The sequence below is a fragment of the Anguilla anguilla genome, chromosome 1 (genome assembly GCF_013347855.1).
Source record: "Anguilla anguilla isolate fAngAng1 chromosome 1, fAngAng1.pri, whole genome shotgun sequence".
Classification (NCBI taxonomy): domain Eukaryota; kingdom Metazoa; phylum Chordata; class Actinopteri; order Anguilliformes; family Anguillidae; genus Anguilla; species Anguilla anguilla.
The window spans coordinates 57,657,374-57,680,343 of record NC_049201.1 but is presented as its reverse complement, the minus strand read 5'-3'; the positions used below and the strand labels follow the sequence as shown (position 1 = coordinate 57,680,343).

The 22,970-nt window shown below is 37.4% G+C and overlaps 1 protein-coding gene across 1 annotated transcript in view; it reads right to left on the bottom strand.

Moving 5' to 3' along the window:
* Positions 1-15,938: 15,938 nt before the first annotated feature.
* The window catches only part of nek11 (NIMA-related kinase 11), a 64,147-nt gene continuing 57,115 nt past the window's right edge, over positions 15,939-22,970 (bottom strand). Inside the window, exon 16 of the mRNA XM_035406692.1 lies at positions 15,939-16,758. Coding sequence (XP_035262583.1) covers positions 16,557-16,758 — 202 coding nt within the window. The 3' untranslated portion in view covers positions 15,939-16,556. The remainder of the gene's footprint in view (positions 16,759-22,970) is intronic.

Genomic DNA, 22,970 nt, shown 5'->3' with positions numbered 1-22,970 from the left:
ATTACTTCAGAAGAAATCTTGTTTTATTTTGAGGGAACATATCACTCTATATGGTTTTTGTAACTTGCCATCATTTTGATATCAATTAATTTGTTGACAGGCATATTTTAGTATGCATGTTTTTGGATGTATAGAGTACACTTTGAAGTGAGTGACAAGTATACTTTGAAATAGTTTTCCTAAGATACATGTTCCCAGTGTGGTGTCCTGTATTTTCTAATATAAACAGTCAACTCTAGCCAACTCATCAAGAGACTTACAGTCGTTTAGTACATTAGGAATTATATAGTTAAGTATTATTATTAAAATTTTAGTGGGGATTTTTGTTGAATAATGTTACATCCTAAAATTCCCTCTAATAAATTTCTGCTGAGGCTAATGTGACAGGTAATAGAGTAGATATGATTTGGAGGAGATTAATGAATGAATCATGCAATCTTTACAGTGCTTTCCAAGGGAGGTCTCATTAGTTATTTCAATTGTGCCCAGCACACCCGTCCATTCTGGGATATTATTAAATGTAATTGTGCAGGTTGAGGACAGATGGCAAAGAAGATTAAAAGTTTGACTCTCTCCCCCTCGGTGGCTCATTCTCCATGACAACGAGGATGATGGGAGGTTTTAAACAAATCACTCAGACCTAAAGGATACACATTTCAGTAATAAATGGACTTGCTTGTAATTTGTGACAAAAATATGCCAATTGGTAAATTCCACTCTTTATCCATTCACACCTGTGTTGTAACACAAATACAATAGCTTTTGTGCTGATATTCAAGTGCGGAAACATACACTGTATTTGCAAGCATTTTTGGTCATATGCATAATATTCCCATCCGTTTTCTCAGCTTTGACCTGAAAACAGGATCTATTTCTTGAAGCGGCCACGAGAGATGCAATTACCCTTTAAATTCTTGATCCTTCCCAAATGCCAAGGGATATTGGTGTTCAGGAAGCCCCCGCCCTACTTTAGTTTATGGTGAAATAAATGTTTGGCATGAAAATCTATCTCCATGAAAAAAAATTCTTCCCCCTATTTCCTCACAATTGCAAAATAGAGCAACCATTTTCTCAAGCATTCTTGCCAGCAGTTACATGGCTTATCTGAGGGCAACTTCCTTACAGAATTTTCATTACAGAAGTAGTGCCGCTCATTAATGATAAATAACAACTGGTCACACTTCTTTCAAAACCCCCGGTGTCTATGTGAGGGGAAAAAATACAGATGTAGGCATTTTTCATTAATAAATAGATAATAAGCATATGATAAACTGGTAATATCATGGTTTAGCATTTGTCTCTCTAGCAGGGAGAATGGTAATCATTTATTAATTCCTCTTAATTAACTATTCTAAAATGATTAAAACATGTATGTAGGCCATTCGTAATTTTTTGTATTAAAAAAGGACTGGGAGTCACTCACTTTGTCCCTAGATTGTACTACACAGCCAGGCTTTCTGCATAAATACCCACTACCTGATCTAGTACCTGTGTTACCAGGTATCAACAGTGATTCATGTTCCTCCACACAGAAACAGCACTAGCTCTCATGTAGTGTTCTATGGAGCTTGTAGTGTACATAGTCACAGGCTTTTGGGCAAGTATAATAGATATAGAATATCACACATCTAAGTTGGAGAATAATCAAATTGAATCTAAATTGGAGAAAAAGGTGTTCATCAGTTAATGAGATTGAAATGAGTATATTGTATACTGTGGATTGTACTCACAGTCTACCTGCTGGTTAGGCCTATATAAGAAGGGGAAATCAGCCAGGGTGGTATAGTCATGGGAGAGATCTGGCAGATTAAGCAAGGCGCTTCTGTATATTTTATACATTAATATTGTCATCTCAAAAAAAACAAAACAAAAAAAAAACATCAAGCCTAGAAATATCAAGGATCACCACAGAGATAACTCAACTGAAGAAAAACAGCAGGGCAATGGCTGCAGGGGGCACTTCATTAATGAGAAACATGCAATAAGACATTGAACAGCGGTTCAGGGGTGAACAGAAAATAGAACTCATATTCAATGACAATAATCCATCTGAACACAGAACTGTGTTAAACAAATGAGGAGCTGGGAAGAAAATCATCAGCATAGCAGTGCAGCTGCAGTAACCTAGTGACAACAGCCAACAACCTCAATAACTTACTTTCCTAGTTTGAAACACCAGACAGCCCAGTCAAAAGAGGATGCTGCAGCCTTATAAATATACAGACCTCTTGATAGGTTTAGTTCTGGTATTAATATTCTTATTTATTATAAAAAATTAAACCAAAGAAAGCCGCCCCGTTTTGTGGCCCCGTCTGTGTCTGTTAATTGCTGTTGCATAGCCTGTTTCTGTGATATATTCATTTTTTCCATGCTTGTTCTTTTTTAGAGAGATGCAAGAAAAATGCCCGTATAAGGGAAAAACAATTAACACAATGAGGAAATTAATAAAAATATCTGGCAGTGGGAAACTGGGTCAACCAGTTCTACTCTCTTCTGCGAGGAATGGTTGCTGTCCAGGTATCGTCACTGCATCAATGAACTTCTCCAGTGACAGCGGAACAAAAAAGTGTCTGTCACCCTGAATATCGATATAATCCCAGAGAGACTGAACAGAGAGGGTCCACAGACAGTAAAACTGCAACAGGCAGTGAGGTGCCTTAGGCATCTGGCTCCTTTCAGAACTGTCTGACAATCGATTCTGACTTCGCTTCCCAGATCAACAAATAAAAAACTGGGATACTCTCAGAACTGGGAAACTTTAACTGCCGAGGCAATAAATAAAACATTTCTGCTTTTCTTAGCTAATGATGTTGAACTGAAGGACAGTGAGGTCAGGATTCAATCAAATATATTTAGGTTTCTGTTTTAGCAGTCAGATTACAACTGTGAAACACTAGTGCTCACAGCTGTGGTAAATTAAGGTGTGTCCATCCAACACAATTTCATTCAACTCATGACTAGAGACCTAAAATGTTACAAAATATTATGATGCAAAGCAAGATACAAGTTCTACATTCCACGATTTGCTACAGTAAAGCATATGCGCAGCAGATGTTGGTTTAAGAACAATAAATTATCTGTGGAGTTTATTTTCATTGTGGCCAATCAGACTGGCCAATTCTTTTACTTTAATGGAAGTTCCTAAAAGCCTCAGTGGACTTGCAGCTTTGATTTGTCTGATATACTTTAATTTACAAAAAAGTGCCATAAAAGGTACAGTACTTGTTACTGGGGTCGTACCCTACAAGTGCAAAATATTGTACCGCTAGTCATGGATTTAATAATTAATGTATGCCTTTTTTGCCTGTAAAAGGCACTTATTAGTACCCAAAGAGCATTATGGTACTTTTCAGGGTACATTTGGAAAAAATTTTTTTTTTTTTTTTAAACAAAAAAGCACCTCCTCTGTATCTATTTCTGAGAGTGTGTCAAGATAGCCTGTAAGCTAGATGAGGAACATGTGACACAGTGTATGTTAGGTGTCTGTGTGTTTTCATCAAATCTGGATATACAGTAAGACTAAAATTTAAGAGTTTATCCACACCAACCAAGTACTCTGTAGACACAATCACATGCTAAATGTGTGCAAAAAATGAAGAAATTAATAAATAATCATCCTGATTCTTATAAGCACATAAAACAGAGTAGAGTAAATGCATCACAAATTTCTGGCACATTGGGGCTATTGGCCATAGTCAGCATTGAAAAAAAACCAGCTTCAAAGTAAAAAAAACTGTAATACTCAAAATACCAAAATAGCATTTCATCATCAGATAATCCAGGATGGTAATCTTAATGGTTCACACTTCATAATGCACATACATTTAATTTATGACAGTATAAAGCACTTTCTTTACAGTATCTTTAGGTAGTTTTAAAGTTCCGTAAATACATTAAATACTAATAATCTCTGAGATAGAGCAGGCACATGCTGTCTTTTGTGGCTGTCCTAGAACACAGTTTAACGGTTTCAGATCTCAAGACAAAATGTAGTATTAGACAAAGGGAACTTTAGTAAACACAAAACAATTATTTAATGAAAAAAGTTAAAACCATTCAGTGTGACAAATATGCATTAATAGAGCAAATCAGGATGAGGCAAATACTTTTTTATGCTACAGTAGCAGTAACTTGAGAGGCACAATTGGCAAATTCAAATTGTGTTTAAAAGGGGGAAATATTAAACGCATAAATCCATAAATCCTTAATTAAACTGTGTGCACTCTGACTCAGAACAATCTGTAACCTGTGGGGGCTTGTCTTGTTTGAGGGAACTAATATAGCAGTATCACAAGGAATGTGGCTGTGGTACACTCACTCTACTCAACTCTGCACATATTGTTTGGGAAACGCATTTAAAACTTGAGAATGATGTTATTTTGTTTGAGTCCATTGAATCATTATTAAAGTTGAATATTTTCCATGTTTGAGAATAAAAATATATAGCTTTGTACTTGTATTCTTTATTTTATTCTTTTGTTAATTTTTATCAAGTGAAACATTTTGGAGGGCACTGTCAAAGTCTTTAATATATGAAGGGCACAGTGATTTGACAGACTATTACAGATATTATTACTTTGACTGTATGAATAAGCACACATACATATCACAGGTGACCTGCATAAAATGTGGGTGTCATGGAAACAAGGGAGGACATTTGCATAAAGATGGAGCATTGACATTATATTTAGTCATTCAAATTTTGCATTAAGTCAGGTTTTGAGGCTTGACGGGGAGAAAAAAATAGCTTCATCAATTTGATGTCTGCCTCTGAGACCAACTGGACTCCTGTTTTGACGCTAGATGGGGTCACTTCGCCTTGTGTAGTTGTGTCTGCGGCTGTGTGTTCTCTGACTCGCTAGCAGTGTCACTGTGTCCTGCTGGGTTTGGTCCTCAGAGGACTGTAGAACAGAGAGAGGCAGAACAAAGCGGCTTCTCAGCCCCCACCACCACGCTGCCTCGTTTGCTCTGATCCTATTGCAGCCTTGACACTGTTTTAATATTGAGGGCAGCAGTGGGGAGCTCCAGAGTCCTTATTATCAAAGCCTGTAATTATCTCATAGCCCTTTCGCGGGTGGCTCTGTGTCCCATTCTTTAGATTATTCCTTTATGCTGTGGAGTGATTACAGTAATTCTCTGGTGCATGGAAGCTGCACAGGGTTTAAAAGGGAATGGCACAACCAGAAACTGAAATTATCAGACACAAAGCTGGTGACTCTGCATCCTTGCTGTTGATTGTACTGTATTGTAACTGTATCTTAACTGTAGTTATGTTTGTACATACTGTATGTAGGCAGGTGTGAAGGGGGGTGAGGTGGTGGTGGTGGGGGGTGGGGAGGGGGGGTGCAAGCACATGTGCAGTTGAGAATAATTGCTTTACATTGCAAGTTTCACTTATGTATTCTCAGAAACTATGCCAGCATTGATGTAAAAATGCAATTATATAATAGAGCCAAGTAAGCATACAAATGAGGCATAGAAGCTCATTACTGTACTGTGAACACATTTTTCATTAATAATCCACACAAGCAGCATTCAAGGAACAGGAGCCATCTGTTGGCATTTCATGGGAATGGATCCATATGTGGAAGACCAGAGGTAGGCAACTTCATTATAACCACTGTCCTGCAGATCCAGAATCCCCTCAGACACACCAAATGGCAGAACTGAGTGGCGAAGAACGCCTGTAGTCTTACCCGGTGCTAATGGAATGGGATTCATTTAATTATATCTCAATTATCTGACTCTGAAATAGCATGTTAACCTTTCCACTGTGCTAACATTTATGATGGAAAGAGACTGCTTTCCCCCAGTAGTGTGGCTCTATACGGATCGCTGTCTATCTTGATAGATGCGGATGTGCTGCATGTGTAGCCTGCATATATATAATTGTGTATCTTTCTGCAAGACTAGTGTATGGGCGAGTGACTACAAGGTGAGATCTCCTGAGTTCTATGTGTATGCTAGGGCCTTAAACTGCTACAGTAGGTAGGCAGTGGTAAGAATTACTGTCTCTATCAAACCCTGCTATCTTCCTGTCAGAACAGTAAATTGTTTTCCTTTAGGGGTCTGATAAGGGGCATACTTATGTAGACCACCCTCCATTTTTCCCCTCTCTGGCCCCATGCAACACTGGGAGGTTCAGGGGCCAAACACAACAAAAGTGCTAAAGGCTAATTGCAGGGAAGCGATGGGGCGCTTGAGGTAGCAGCACGGGATGAGTGTGCTGGTGAAAACAAGCACTCTGGCAATGACACACCCTCTGTAGACCCAATCCCACCAGGTGTAGGTGTACTGGGCTGAGCGTGATGAGGATCTAGACAGGATCCCCATGGTCTGTTTAGCCAGCTTGACCTCCATGTGAGCTTCACTGAGATGGTATGAGGCCTCCTGGATCAATCGCTGGACCAGTTCCAAAGTGTCAGTGACAGTGTTCGTGCTTGCTGCACTAATGACGCACCACTGAGTGCGCGACACCTGGATAGCATTAGCAAAACCGTGGACAGTTTGTACATTTATCAATTTGGTGACATTGAGTGATCGATTCAGGTTTCACTGTGTTACACATACAGATAATATAGCTGCCTGTTTCATGGCAGCAGGAGGGGATCAAATCAAAACAACTGCAATAAATAAGGTTGCAAAAATAAAAAATTATCTTGTATTTACACTATCTGCATGCAATCAATCAAAGCATGATAAGTGCCTGATTTAAAAGGTAGGACTCCTAAAGGTTGACAAAATACAATGATGTAGTTGGGAAAAACTATGATTTAAAAGTTTTGCATTCATTCTCTTGTCAATATGGCATTATTTTAGTGTATGTTAGGATTATTTCAAAATCAATCGCATATACATGTTTTTGTAATTGTCTTCATCAGTGAAGCAAGTTTACCAGTCACAATGAAATGCAGAAGCCATGTGAAGTAGTGGATTGGAGATCACCTTATTGATTGTAATTAAATCTAGTATAGTATGTAGTATGACTGTATACCTGGAATGATGTGTTGTTTATGCTTAAAAATACAAATCTAAGACATTTTACATTACAGGCATTTAGCAGACGCTCTTATCCAGAGCGACTTACACAACTTTTTTTTTTTTTTTTACATAGCATTTTACATTGTATCCATTTATACAGCTGGATATATACTGAAGCAATTTTGGTTAAGTACCTTGCTCAAGGGTACAACGGCAGTGTCCTACCCGGGAATCGAACCTCCGACCTTTCGGTTACAAGTCTAGTTCCTTACCCACTGTGCTACACTCCGTCCTCCATTTTATTTTATTTATTTATATTAAAATAAACATTTTAGTATGTTTATTTTAATATAACGTTGGTTATTATTATTATTATTGAGGTTTTAATAAGTCCAGAATAACTATTTGACAAGATAAATGTTTGCAGGGAGTGCAAACATTCCCTCTGTTTTTATGAAGGCGAAACTGGCCAAACATTGGCCTTGATTCAGTCTAGCTTAAAATAATGAAAAGATCAAAAGAAATATGAAATACCTTTAATATAGAAGACAAAACATCAGCCCAATCTCCTTTAAATACGACTGCTTGAAAGTTTATTTAATTGAAGACCATATTGGCCATTTATTTGAAGCTGTCTGCCATTGTAATAAAATAGTTGCCACAACATAACACAAATACTTCATAAAAATAGTATTTAATGAAAATGTGATCTGTCAGTTGAAGACAATCATACAGAAAGTTTTCAGATTTTGATAGTAACATTTAAACATTTGCATTTTCTTTGTACCATAAGATCTTATCTACAGATCGTATCGCACAAAGTCATTCTACTGATTGGTTGTGTTATATGTGATTAGAAATTATTGAGTTGCAAATCACCCTAATGAACATAGTACAGTAACGCTTATGCAGAAGACTGGGAACAAAACTGGTATAAATGTCAATGAAGCTTCGCTAACATGTCAGTTTCACCCAAATCATAAATGTCCTATTTATAATTTAGCCTCCACCTACCTTTTGATCAAGGTAAAACTACACCGAGTCAAAAGGAAAAAATGACAGAAAATGTATCTTCATAAAGAAATAAAGTCTTGATATCATTACAGTTGTAGGATTCTTACATTTTAATTGGATCTTTCATATGAAAATGCATATTTCAAGGTAAGTATCAGAAACAGAGGATGTGCACCTTTAAAATGCACTGTTTCTGCACTCATTTGCAGCTAAACTGGTACAGAAATAAACCCCAACGATATCGGAGAGTAAAACAGATTATGCTTCACTTCCCTTCTTTCCATCTTAATAACACAATCATAGCTTCAGTCAATGACAGGGATGGAAAAGCAATAAGGCTTTGCTGTTTTTTTTTCAGATGAAATAAGTGGAATTTGTTGGGGGTTCTTCATGGCAGTATGATGTCATACGTTTATTGCTTATTTGCAGTGTAAGGGGCACATATGCAGTTAATAGAATCCTTCAATCTGCAATATTATGTTTGTCATTCCCATATATGCTGAAAAAATCGGCCTATATACCAGAACTGGGAGATGGAAAAAAAAATGTAACAAAACAAATATGTGATATTACCTTACTGTAAAAGATGGTGTGATGTATAGCTCAATCGCTGGAAGATTCAGCCGTGAGATGAAAGTCAAAGAGTGAAATATCATTCTGAATCATCTCCCGCCACTCACAAATATAATTATACGAGCATAAACACAGGGATCGTTGCCTGGTGTCTCATCTGTGTATGTGCATGACTATATTTGTATATTTGTATCAAATTGAGGGCTAGGATAAGCACTCTCACAGAATACACTATGGTATGTCACATTAAAATGCATACCATAAAACCTGCGTGCCAGATTTTACATGAAGGTGTTTGTATTTTGCATCTTTACCCTTCTTATGCCAATATGTAATTCACTTTTCTGTCCAGCAGGCAGAAAGTGTTTATTAATAAACTTAAAACATTAATTGATGGAATTAAGGTCTATTCCATCGGAAAGACTGGTTGATATTGAATTGAGTCTTAAATTGGTTAAATTGAGAATTTTTTCAACTGCCGTAGTCATCATTATATTCTTCTTATTTTTTCATGATTTATTGAATTTTTTCAGGGATCAATGTATGGACAATTTAGACACCATTAACAGGATAGCTGCACCAGAAGCCTAATGAAGGGCTGCAGTTATACGCAGAGATCATTTGTTACAGACACAACACTAAATCAATGTGTGATTATTAAAGCCATAATTCCTAAAACTGTAAGGGATTAACAGGGAATAATAGTCCTGCTTTCCAAATTTCAATCTTGCATGAATACCCAAAGGCAAAGTCCCCCCAGAATTTCAGCAACAAAGGCAATATTTGCACTACCCTCTTACAAAACCATATTTTGATTTCAATAAAATCTCTTGTACATTGTATGTCCCATGCTTAATACAGTTCGCTTTATTATTGTCTCTAAATCTGCATATGTTCCTTCACTACCATGAATCCAATATGTTTAATGCTTTTGATCACCAGATTTGCTTTTCTCTCCACTATTCCTATGTGATAGAACATTCTGACCTTTTTGGTGAAACATATTTCACAGATATTCCCTGATTGTCAAATTGGTTGGTGTATGTAATCCTTCTTGAAAATAAAGGTATACTCAGTTTAGGATCAGCTTAAACAATGTGTTCTGAGCAAAGCAGGAATTTGAAGAAAAAATATTGGCTTGCCTATTCCTAGCTGAAGAATATTGGCATTCCTATCCATATCTGAAGAATACTGGCATGCCCATTCATTGCTAAAGATTATTGGCAAGCCTATTCAGAGCTGAAGAATATTGGCATGCCTATCCATAGCCTATTTACTGTGTAGACACTGGTGCATACCTTCATTGTTTTGCATATTTGCATCCATGTGTTGCTATTGACAATGAGGAAAAGACAATGTACAATTGTATTATTCTGAATAATCGGACTTAAGCATCACAATAGTCTCCACCACCCCCTAACCCCATCCCCAGCGAGCTTCAGGTAAGCATGCCAATTAAGATGACTACCTCTACATTTTGACAAGTTTTCATATACACCTACTAGATTTGATTTCTAGCAGGCGGGTTAAGGTAGAATGGAAGATTGATCTCTTACTGTATCTATCATTTAACTTACATTTTGTTCCTATTTTCTTAAAGGTGAATTTATTTGTGAACCTATGTGAACTGAAGTCTGGCCCGGACATGCACATATTTTCATTTAAACCCATACGTGATCCAAACAAGACTACCCCATTAAATATTTTATTTTATATTTTAATATTTTAAAATTAAATATAAATATTTTAACATAATAAAAACACAGACAACCAGCTGTGGTATAACCTTAAAATGAATTAATGCAGTAGGACTAACTGAACATTTTCTAATGGAACTAGTGGTAGACTGGGACTATCAATGCAGTCCTAGTCTGTTTGATTCACTTAAACTCATTGAACATTTCAACACAGAAAAAATGGTCATTCATTCATGCCCAGCATCAACACTAAGCGATACAACTTAAAGCATCTTTAATACAACTATATTTAATTCATCATTAAAATTGAGCCTATAATGTAGTTTATGCCCAAGCTCTTTGTTTCTGTGTTTTTTTTGAATATTTTTGAATTAAACTTAGTCATTATCATCGATTGTTCATTTCATGTCTCATATTTTGCTCATTTTACCTGAAATTAATGCTAATGAAATTAATGCAGATATATACAATACGGTATATCTGAAAGTAACACAAATATACACAAATACTAAATATATAAAACTTTGCAAGCTTGATGTAGCCTAACAGTAACACAAACGCACAGAACTTTGAAAGTTATCAATGCTTAACATATTTTTATATCATTGCAGAACACAAAGTTGTAGTTAACACACTGGCTATGACATGAAAAAAAACAACAAAAAAACTATTAGATTTCAAAAGTCATATTGGATTTGACAAGATGTGACAAGATCATCTCATCCTCTCTGACAGCTATACCCTGTTTATACCATCATTACATATAAAAGTGTGTGGGGAGGAGCCATGTACTGCATTAGTGTAATGTTTTGCAGTCAAGTAGTCAACATTTGTTTTTCTGATTGCAGCTTTGTGTTTTGCTATAAGAATCTTAAGTGCTCATTTAGTTTGTCTCATGTCCTGTAAGACATTTAACAGGGACATGTCAGCATATAAATGACTCCTGTAACATAAGTCAGCAAGGATAGGAAAATAATTGGTACTCAAGCAATTTACACAGTGCCTGCAGCTAGAGTTACCATCAGGGAGATTTGGAAGCCAAGAAATTGGTTGAAATTGACTGTTTAAATGAAGGATTTATATTGAAAACCTGCCAATGCTTAGATTCCAAAAACATTCTAGTAGTTGTGTTATGCTGAAAAACATTTGCCTCTGACTTTGTAAAGTTCAATTCACCATGTGAAATTAATCGCACAATAAAATGCAGCTATATGTAGATACATTCATATTCACAGAAAATAGTAGCATGTATCGTTTTTGCTGCTCTGTGTCTTCAGATGTGCACTCAGTTGTACAGCATGTCCTGCTAGCACTCCCCTGCAGTGAGAAACCAGTGCAGCTGGCCTACTGCTGCTTGAGATAGCAGAAAGGAAGATTGAAATGGAGACTGAGAGATAGAGGATGAAAATAAAGAAGAGCTATAAAACGTTTTGCCATTGCCGTTCTTAATTGTCACCTTTATTTGCCTGTTTCATAGCTGTCATTGCTATTATCACCCAAACGGATGATTGTTGGAGATGCAGCAGTGTGTCTTGGTGCTTCAGCACCATCATTCCATCATCTGTATGATTGATGATGTTTATATTTTCTCCTGTTGCAGGTGAGAGCTGACCCCCTGTTACCCTCTTTTCCATTGTCAGAAAGAAGCCCCACACATAGGCAGAGCAGACCATTTAAAATATTGACATTTCTTTGCTATTGGATCCTTTTTTAAATATTAAAAAGTTTTAAAGACTTACATATGACAGTTACATTTTAGTACACAATCACTGCTAAGAGTCCAGTAAAGCAAAATATGTTGCCACTGGTCTTTCATTTGAACTCACCATGTCTATTGAGATGGTCGCGCTGCAGCTTATCAAAGTCAGGGGCTGTAGTCGAGAGCGCGCATCTCATCTCATCTGTCACGTCTAGCCTGGAACAGTACTTTGATTTCATGCAAACAAGAGCGCTAAGTCCTGCTTCGCACAAAGTGCTTGCGAAGGGAACTTTTTTAAAGTGCATCCGCTGCCTGCTCAGCTCATCACGTTTTCTTTCGAAACATGATTTTGGCTTCCCCATGTATTCTTTGTGTGTTGTCTCAAAGTGTCTTTTACATTTGTTTGGTTTCATACTCTCCGCACAATACCGCACAAGAGGCATTTGGGCTTTTCCGCGTTGTTCACGATGACGCTCGTAAATCCATACCGAAGAAATGATTCATCATATTTTCGAGACCGTTTTGAATGTTCAGTATCAGGTTCGCTTGATGATGTGGATGGTGGAGCTTAACAAATCGGTCCATTTTGTTAACTTGCTACCCGCGCTGCACAGGAAGGCTCCCTGTGCGCTGAATGACAGGTTGCGTCAACGTACCTGAAGTTCAAGGTTCATGCAGCACACCCGTAAATCAAGCAATTTATTTTTAACACGTTTTCGTGTTTAATAATTAAATTTAAATTAAACATTTTTAACACAAACTTGATTTAAATTAACTTCATATTTGTAAAATAAAATAAAATAAAATAAAAAAACAAAAAAACTTTATGTATATATATATATATTTTTTTTTTATTTTTTATTTTTTTTTAATTTTTTTTATTTTATGTGTTTCTATTTTCTTGCGACCTCATTTGCATATCAGGCGACCCCACATGGGTTCGCGTCTCCAAGGTTGGGAAACCCTGGTTTAACACAACTACTATATATGTTTTTGTTCAGCATTTTAAACTCCAGTGGACCAGAGAAGAGGGAGGGGGAAGGGAGGTTGTGTTGCCATTAAGATTCACTGTTGTAGCATATTCCTGCCCTGTCACCCCTTTCTGTTCACAGAAATCCCTGGACCTCTAGAATGTCAAGGCGACAGAAGTTACTGTACAATTAGCCCCGCAGTTGCTTCAAATGAAAGGCAGTATTAAGGTTGTTTTTATTCTCTTATAATTAGATTGGAGACATTTTCAGTTAAAGGGCGATTATTGTCATTGTTAAAAGGTTGTTTAATTGCCTTTTTCAAGCTGATACATTTGTGACTACCTGTGAATATTTCTGTGTTTGAAGACACGTGGTTCATATGCTGAATCAGTTCTTAAAAACCTTGATTGCCATGAAAATGAGAGGACATGGGTTGAGTGGGAGAAATTAATTATTCTGGCAGTCATTCAATCACTATGGTTATTAGCAAGTTTGCTGGATTAGTTCATGCCATATGCTACCCATTAGCAAATGCTTATAGGGCCGACTATATTAAAGGAAGGCATAGATGCAAATACAGGTCAGTGACTGTGCTCTAGTCATTGCCATTATAGTCACAATATCGTTCTTGATGGCCTGGTTTGCATTTGTACCATGCCAGTACCAACTTGTGTGGAGTTCTGCAGGGTGATGCAAAAGTGTATATTACTCAGGGAGTGGGTATGAAAGCAGCAATAGTCCTTTCAAAGCTAGAGCGATGTTCTTGTCCTATAAAGGGATACAGAAAAAACAAGAAAGGACAATGGTTGGGTGAAAAAATAAATGCCAGTAGAAAACCATTAGGAAGTTCTCTAAATTTTTTTTTTTTTTTTTTTGTGGGGGGTGGGGGTAGGCTATTGTCTTGGAGGCCAGTGATGGAACAATGTGGCTAAGCTTTGTATTTCCCTCTGTAGTCACATCTTAACACCATACCTTTCATCCCCATGCTGAATATTCTCCAAAACTGACTGTATATATCTGCAAAGCACCAAAGCAAATGTCCTCTCTAATACAAAGGCAATGATTGTATGTTAAGCACCAATAACTTGGGCATCAGATCTTCATATTGGATTTCTTCTTTTTCCTTCCTTATAATAATTACTGATTGCTGAACCAAAGGTGTGAGCTACCAACTTCAAAAGGAAAGTAAATTATTTTTTCTTCTGAAATTTTCCTCTGCTCCTAGAGGGTACATCAAGCAAACTCAAAAGCAACCTCCATTTTCATCATTTTACCCCAGAGAGACTCTTTTATCTCCTTCCATCAAAGGTGAGGATTGGATTTAAATAACATTATTTATTATTATATTCTTGATAATAATACGCATATGAAATATGCAATATAATACTTCATAACAAAGCTTTCATTATCAGAGAGCTCAAAAATGTATCCAAAAGCAATTACATTTCAGTGTATTCGTTTTAGCTACTCATATTGCCATATGTCGACAAATCCCCTCTTTCATAAAAAAATGTAATATGGAAGCCATGTTGAGTGCTGGATGATTTAGTGCAATAACTGAAGCTTATCTATATTCTTTACAGTGAAACTGCCTTCTGGACCAGTGCTTTACACCCCTGAGAATGACGGGTGTCTGCAACAGGACCATTGATCCAATCTCTTTAGTGCTGTCTTCAACATAGCCTGACAGCACACTGAACATACACTGTAAGCTTCATGAGTGTTTGGTATTACAATTTTGCCATGGTTTGAAATGGCAATATCGGGATTATTATCGCAAAGCTGACTTGTGATGAAATGAAGGCGAGGCTCAAAGGATATGGTTCAATTTAAGTGCCAAAATGGCAAGATGACCAGAACAGGCTGTGCTCAAAAAAAAAAAATAGAAATGACCAGATACAAGGGCCTTAGAACATGCATGCAAAGTATGTGCAGTGTGATATGGGCAGATCTCCTCCACCAAGCACTAGCACATCTTTGTGTACATATTTAAAAACAGGCTCCACTTTGAGTCTTGCACTATAGTCACAAATGGAGACCTCAGTGACACTCATCCCTTCCAATGTCAGTTACAAATGGTCCGAGGATCATAGGCAATATGATTCTGAGCTTATCAGTGGGATATGATCTGTCAAGTGACATTCTCATATCCGGTGACAACATACAGACCCCTATTCCTTCAAGTGTTTGTTTCTAACAGTCAAATGTTCTGGCCATTTCATAATGGTTTCCCTGCCAAGCCCTGCATCTACATTTTACACTAGGAAGCAGAGTTGATGCTGTGTGAAGCATTAACATTCTGAGCTGTCATCTGCTTCCTTGTGATGCAGAATGTTCTCCAAGCTGGAGTGGAGTGTTCTAATGCTCCGTTCCACAGAGCACATTTTTCAACAGGATGCTTGAGGAACATGAAGATTAGCTTATCCATCTGCCACGGCCCTCTCAATCACCAGACCTCAATCCCATAGAGCATTTCTGGGACTATCTACCACCGTTATCCTTGTGGAAGAGCAGATTCTTGGATGACAGCTCCATACACTTGTTGTCTGCATGCCAGCCTCCTTGCATGATGGCCCAACACACTACTGAATCACATTTTATTGGTGTTTACACTTTACTGGTGCAATGCAATACATTAAATATTAATATCATTGCATAGCATGTCCATAGTGCAGGGGTAGCGTTGGCATTCTTGAATGCATTTACTCCTTGCATTTCTAACTGTTAACATAACAGCACTGCATTATAGTACAGTAGTCACTATACATACAATTAATGAATTGTAGTATACCACTGCTACTACAAATATCAGTAATATAAAAAGCAATAAAACCTTCACTGACAGTGGCATTCAATATTCTTCTTTTTTTTCTAATCAAATGATAGAAATACTAAAGGGCACTTTTGATTTTGAATGTCAATTACAGAGAAGCTTATTGCTGGAAAAATATGACATTCATACCCTGCATATAGAATGCAAATGACACAAAATATGCAATTATGTGCAATTAAAATAGTCTCAGGCTTTTTATTTAATCATCTCTTCCATACCCCTGCTACATGATTGCAATGCATTACAGATAATAATACAGATAATACAAAAATCCCTGATGCAGATGCCGCAAAGCGTTAATCAACATTCAGTATTATTCATAATATTATTATTACACATTAGTCTCAAGCTAGCTGTGCCCTCCTTCGGAGTGTAAATCTAAAGCGTAATCAGAATTAGCCTTTGTAAACAACAGAAAAGTTGATTATGCTGTTTAAACTAGCATAGAACCATGATCTTTGCTGGCCATGCAAAGAAGTTTCCATATAAAATAAGTTACAAAGTTCAGAAATGAGAATTCCATTGCACACATTCAGGGATAAGGGGGAATTCACAGTATGGCATCCACTGGCTACCTTAGGACACATGGTCAGTTTTTTCTGTTCCCTTGTTTCACTAGTTATGTAGTGTTCTTCATAAATGTGTGTCAGCTTTGAATGTTGTGTGTGATAGGAAGAAAATGATGTGTGCAAACTGCATATGTATGTATATATGTGTGCATGCCTGCATGCTGGTGTGTGTGTGTGTGTGTGTGTGTATGCAAGTGCATGTATGTGTGGTTGAGCTTGTCATTCCTGACCCTCTCGACTCTTCTGAAGTTGTTCTTCATAGTACAGCAGCTGGTCCACCTCAAAGCAGTCACTGGGCTTCTCCACCAACTTTCCCAGGAAGTCTTTGATGTCAGCCTCACTCTCCTGTTGCTCTCTTGCCTTCTTCAGGTAGTCATACACTTTCTGGAACACCTCTGCACCCAGTCTGTCCATAATTGACCTAAATCACAGAAAAGGAGGCTTAGTTAACTTGTGCCACTTACCCTATGTCCTGCTCTCCAGGTGAATTCAGCCACATTCAACCCAGATTTAGCTGTCTCATCTGCAGCAAACCCCCTATCCATGGAACAATCAATAAATAGCAGCAGGTACATCATGAGCAATATAAGTTCAGTCCAAAGCCCTGCCAAATGTCAATATTTTATTTTCACAAAAACTTTTTCTCCATTCTCACACTGGTAGGGCAGTGCAGCCCACAGTGAGGAAGGGCTCTCGTGTGGGCTGTTTCCCTGCTGGATCTGTGGGCAGAAGTAGATGGACAATCGATAAGGACCAAGGACGCAGCTGAAGAGTGCACAGAGATGCACAAAGGCTTTGCAGGGTCCTTGGCCTGGCTGGCCTGTTGAGGCTGTGTATTCAGGTCGTGTGAACAGCTGTAGGAAGAGGCGAGGCAGATGCATATTGCAGGCACAAAAAATCTCTTCTGCAGATGAGATGATAGCAAAGAACAAGCCATTGACATGGGAGGCTTTTCTGGCTAAGCCCCCTGGTTTTGATGTCTCTTAGCGAGGTGCATTGTGGGGCAGTATGGTACATGCTTCCCTGGAACAGTCAGTGCTGACGTACATTAAAAATGCATTCTTCCTTCTTTGTCCCCTCCTCTCCTTGTGACCCAAAAGGGGTTAACTGGCAGCCATGGTTGGGAATATGAATTATTTAATAAAAGAAAGAAGTAAATCTGATACACTTTTATTCTGCTCTTTCTGTGAAGGACACAATGACACATCCTGTGCAGAAGAGTTGTGGACTATAAATGCAATTCCCACAACACTTTGCTTTGAATAAGGTATCAGAAGGAAATCAAAAGAGGAATGAAATAATAAAGATATATTTTGCAATAATGATAACAATAATGACAGATAACACAGCCATACATGTACGATAATATCAACGAATATCTTACAGAGGCAGAAAGATAATTAAAAAGTAACAAAAAAAACCTGTTGTTAATTTAATCAAGCATTCAATCAAGTTGTATTTGTTATAGCACTTTTTATTTTATGTACATAATGGGAAAAGTTTTTAAAGCATGAATGTGTTAACCACAGTTCTGAATCAAAAGTGTGGGCAGGGCACATGAGAAATTCTTGGCACGTTTCAGGAAGGTCAGATTTCATGTGTTACTTTGACGTTCTGTGACAAAAATTCAGTCAGGCAGCAAAAGAACAAGCCCTGCCTGACAGGTGTTAACCAATGAGAGAACAGCATATATGCAATCCCACAGCTGGGCTCCATTACAAAGGCCTCTCTATGCCCCACAGTCACAGAGATGGCACTACAGTAGCACAGCCATCACCTCCACCAATCACATTTTAATATCCAGCCCACCTAGTATTGTCTAAAAGAGGATATACCTTGAGGCTCATCATCAAGTATGGGGTCTTATCCCTGAGTTGATGCCAGAACGGGCTTGACATGTAATACAGGCCTGGTGTACCTGACATGTATGATGGGAGTCCTGTCATGTTCTCACTCATTAAATATGGCGATTTTGTGATGGATCACTTGCATTTTGGAGTCTACGCATTAAATATAGTAACTGTGGTACATTATCATGAGAACACGGTGATTCATCATCATCATCAGTTAATGGTAGTAGCTGACTGGGAATCGTACATCAGGGACTCAATCAACAGCGTACACCAGAACACTCGTCAATCACTCCATTCGCTCACTATTCATCCATCAGCTCTGCATCAGTGCCTTCAGATGGACTCGGTTATAGTAATATGTTGCTGAGCACAGTGCCCGTGTATCAACTGAAATATGCCAAACCTGCAGTAAGTTATATTATCACACAACATGGCCTATTAATGTATACAATACAAAAAATCTTTTCCCTGTATACATTATGCAAGAATTCCACACTACATTTTTTGTTCCATTTCAAGACTCAATACTCATCGTTTTGACTTGCATTTTCTTTTTTCGCATCTTAGAGAATGGTCATATGCAATATCACAGACTGCAGCCGGTCGAATTACCAGGGCTGTGGAGTCATTACTGCAAGGCTGAGTAAAGATTTATGACTATAGCCTAGATGATCCCACAGAAACTGACCCTCCAATAGGAAATAGTACTTTTTGGCACTATGAATCATTATATTGCCCAAAATTGCATTGTTTGAAGGATTTGAAATACTTAGGAATGAAAAATGAACCCATATCCCTTACAAAGGAAATATAAACTGGCCAGTTCACTCGATAACTCCACTCCACTTCCATGTGTCTTTGAAACATGTGACACTGAGCTGTGTCTTTGTTTCTCAGGCCCCAATGACCTTTGCCCTTCTCAGGTATAACCAATCAAACCAGTACATAAAGGGTAGACCCTAACCTTAACCCAAACTGGAAACCTGAGCTGTTTGGAGTTGAACGAATTGACAGTGGTTAATCATTTTCTGCTGAGGAAAGATGAATTTGGAAGAACAGAAAAGACACCACATTTTAGTCTGCAAGAACAGGGATACAAAGGACATGGATGGGTCTGTGATAAAACTGCCCAAAGCTTTATTGCAGACACTTTAGTGGTGTTAATATAAGACCAAGGTAGGGGTGAATCCTCTCTTTCATCGGCTTCTTCAGGCTCTTTTTCCATCTTTTGTTCTTTCTATGCAGTCACTGCATCATTATCTCTGCCCCACTGCCATTCTCTCACTGTCTCTCTTAGAAGCCAATATTTCAGCAAGCCAATACTTGTGGCAATCAAGCCAAGACATATACTAATTAAACAGTAGGTCAGTATGCACACTGTATCTTTCCCTCGCCTGAAGTACCATTCAACATTGAAGCATTAAGCTGAAACTATCCCTGACTCAGATAAACACAATAGATACCTTATTTCATATGCATGTAAAATACACTTTGTCTTTCAACATGTCCACACAAGTCTTGACTGTCTTTGACATTTCTTGCTTATGTTGGCATTAATTATGCATCTCCTCTGGTTAATTATGGACGAGCAAGGACGGACAGGCTCATTCAATTCTCCACTTTCATGGAGGTGCAGGCTACTGGCAGCTCGCAGATTAAGAATCAATGTCATCTCATCAACAGTGGTGATCAGTCAAACCACTTGTCTTTAAAGGATGCCTTCACACAGTACAGTGATCCATCACCATTCAGTTCCGCTATTACAGTACAGGCTGCACAAGGGTGGAGAGGATCAGGGTCATGTAACCACCAAACATGTACCCTTACAGACCCCAGCAAGGCTCGTACTCATGAACATGCATAGATATATGTACAATATACTCACAAATAAGATATATACACACATTCACATACCATACTGTATACAGAATACACACACATAACATACATAGACATTACAATATATATGAATGCAAACAAACACATTCAGATATACAATATACACAATATCTATATAATACATATACAATATCTATATAATACATGCTTACATATAGTGTAGTTACCCAGTATAAGCGCACAATACAAACACTATCAAATACTGTATGCACTTATCTCCAAAATGATTGGCTTGTTTCACTTAAAGCTAAGTCAAAAAAGTTTGTCTATTAGACAAAACAGTTGTTAATGACTTAGACAGATGAGACCAAAATAGGATTTTTTGGCCAGGTACACCAGAGTTTGGCTTGGTGAAATAAGGGGGTGGGTCTTTGATGTTACAGTGTTGTTTTGCAGCTACTGGTCCTAGGGCTCTTGTTAAGGTAAAATTAATTAAAACTCCAACAAGTTCCAAGATAATTAGGACATAAATCTAGTATCCACCTGCCAGGAAGCTCAAGCATGGCAGCAAATGGACTGCAAGACAGTGATCCAAAGCGTACCTCAAAATCGACCAAAAAGTGGTCAATTACCACCACCACAAAATTACTACTTTATAATGGCCATCTCAGTTCCCGGACATGAACTTGATTGAAAATTAGTGGTTTGAATTGAAGAAGGTAGTAGCTTTAGTTTTTGTATTTATTTGTTAACATCTCCTGACTTATGAAGGCCAACAACCCTTTGTCTTGTTTTTAGTTCTGAGAGTTCTTTGCCATTTCCTGTGGCGGTTGATGAATTTTACACGAGTGTTATCTCATTTTATATCCCAGTAAAACAGGAATCCATGGGAGGTCACAAAACAATTGGCTAAGATTGAGATGAACTTTTAAAAACTAGAATGTTAATGCAAATTTATTTTTAAATGGATTTTGTTTCAAATAATTATTCAGGCTGCAGAAAAAAACTAAATTGTTAAATGATTAAGCAAAATCTTTTCCTCTGAACAATTATATTACTATAAAATATTTTTATCCAGTTTTCTGAGCATACAGTACAGCTCATGAACATTACTGTTTCACTCGTGCTACCTTCTTTGTTCATCATTATCAAGGTATGAATCATTTTGGGGAGAATTGTAAACAGCCACAACAAGGTCAACTCTGTGTTTGCTACAAAAATCTTTCACAACTCGAGACACAAGAAATACATCGCTACAATTCATGTCGCTATTTAAGGTTTATTTACAACCATTACATTACAGGCATTTAGCAGACACTCTTATCCAGAGCAACTTACATTGTCTCCAATTATACAGCTGGATATATACTGGAGCAATGCAGGTTAAGTACCTTGTACAAAAAAAGAATTACCAGCCCATGCGCTCAAAGAAGTTTTTAACAAACTAGGCTATATAACAAATAAATGGTGCGTTGGCTTCTCACAGATTATTATAGAAAGGAAAGACGGGAGCCCGCACTCTTAATGAATAGATATAGATTATGAATGTCTACGCAACAAAATCATTTTCATTTTTATTCCTATTCGGACAAAAAGACAGACATGTTTCGGCCTAAGCCGCCCTCAGTGTCTTCAGGTTAAGTACCTTGCCCAAGGGTACAACAGCAGTGTACTACCGGGGAAATCGAAACTATGACCTTTAGGTTATAAGACCAACTCCTCAGCCATTATATTACTCTGCCATTAGCAGTGTTAACCAAAATTTATTAAGGAAACCTCTACATGGACCCCAGATTAAACAAAATCTTATGAATTTAAAATAGAAATGAGATAAATCTATCTTGATTTAAAAGAAATGCTAAAATGCATTAAACACTTCAAAACAAGCCAGAATATGCAAATTTCGAAGTTGTGCATCTCTAAAGGTAGAAAAACCTTGACTACATTTAAAAAATTGTTTCAGTGAGGATTTATGTTCAAAATTAAGGCGTTGAAACACAAGCATTGCTGACACTATTTATTACTTGTTTCAAAGGCTTTTATGCTCACATAAATGCTTTTTGTGCAAACTCCAAATGTTTTCAACATGTTTTATTTTTTTACATATACAGAAGACATACACAGAGGATAAAGCCATTACCCCATTAAAGTGTGAGATCACAAATGTGTGATTAGAATGTTCTTAACTGAAAATTCCAATGGTGGTGTAACAACCACTTCTCTAAATTGAAAGCAATGGAGTTCTAGAACATTGACTTAAAAAAAAAAATTATATTTTTTTGTGTCCATAACATGTATTCCATAAACTAGAGGATACAAAACAGTATTTCACAAACAGAAGAATGTGACAGATTTTTCAGAGTGGGGTTAGGTCTTCTTGGTAGTTTACAGTAATTTAAAATGACAGTAATTGTTTCCTCGTCCATAGCTTAGGGTAAACAACTCACAAAGACCATAGCAATTGCTGCATTGGTACAGAGTAATTAACAAATTCTCTCAGGCAAGATATTACTGAAATATCTGGAAAAGCATAGCACATGGCTAAAATGGCACAGTTAGTACTGTAACTGTTTCTGACCTAAATGGTAGAGATAACTGGTTGAAACTGCTCAGTGTTTAGTTTATTCATTGGTTATTTTATTTTTCTCCCTGTCCACCCAAGGGTAAAATAGGTTATTTGCAGTGAATGTTAATAACTGGACTGCCCTTCTACAACTGTCTATCTGGCCCTATTACTTTACTATGTGGAGTTTAATGGACTAGTTATAACAATACAGTTTCCAAACCCCATACTACTTCAATAAAAGTGATTTGATAAGAACTGCAGAACTTGTTGAATTATACCAAGTTTCTGGATCTTTAAAGGCTCTCTAAAATTGTATTATGTAATTATCTATATAATATCAATTTGCAGATTTGCTTAATTGTACAGAAGTAACTC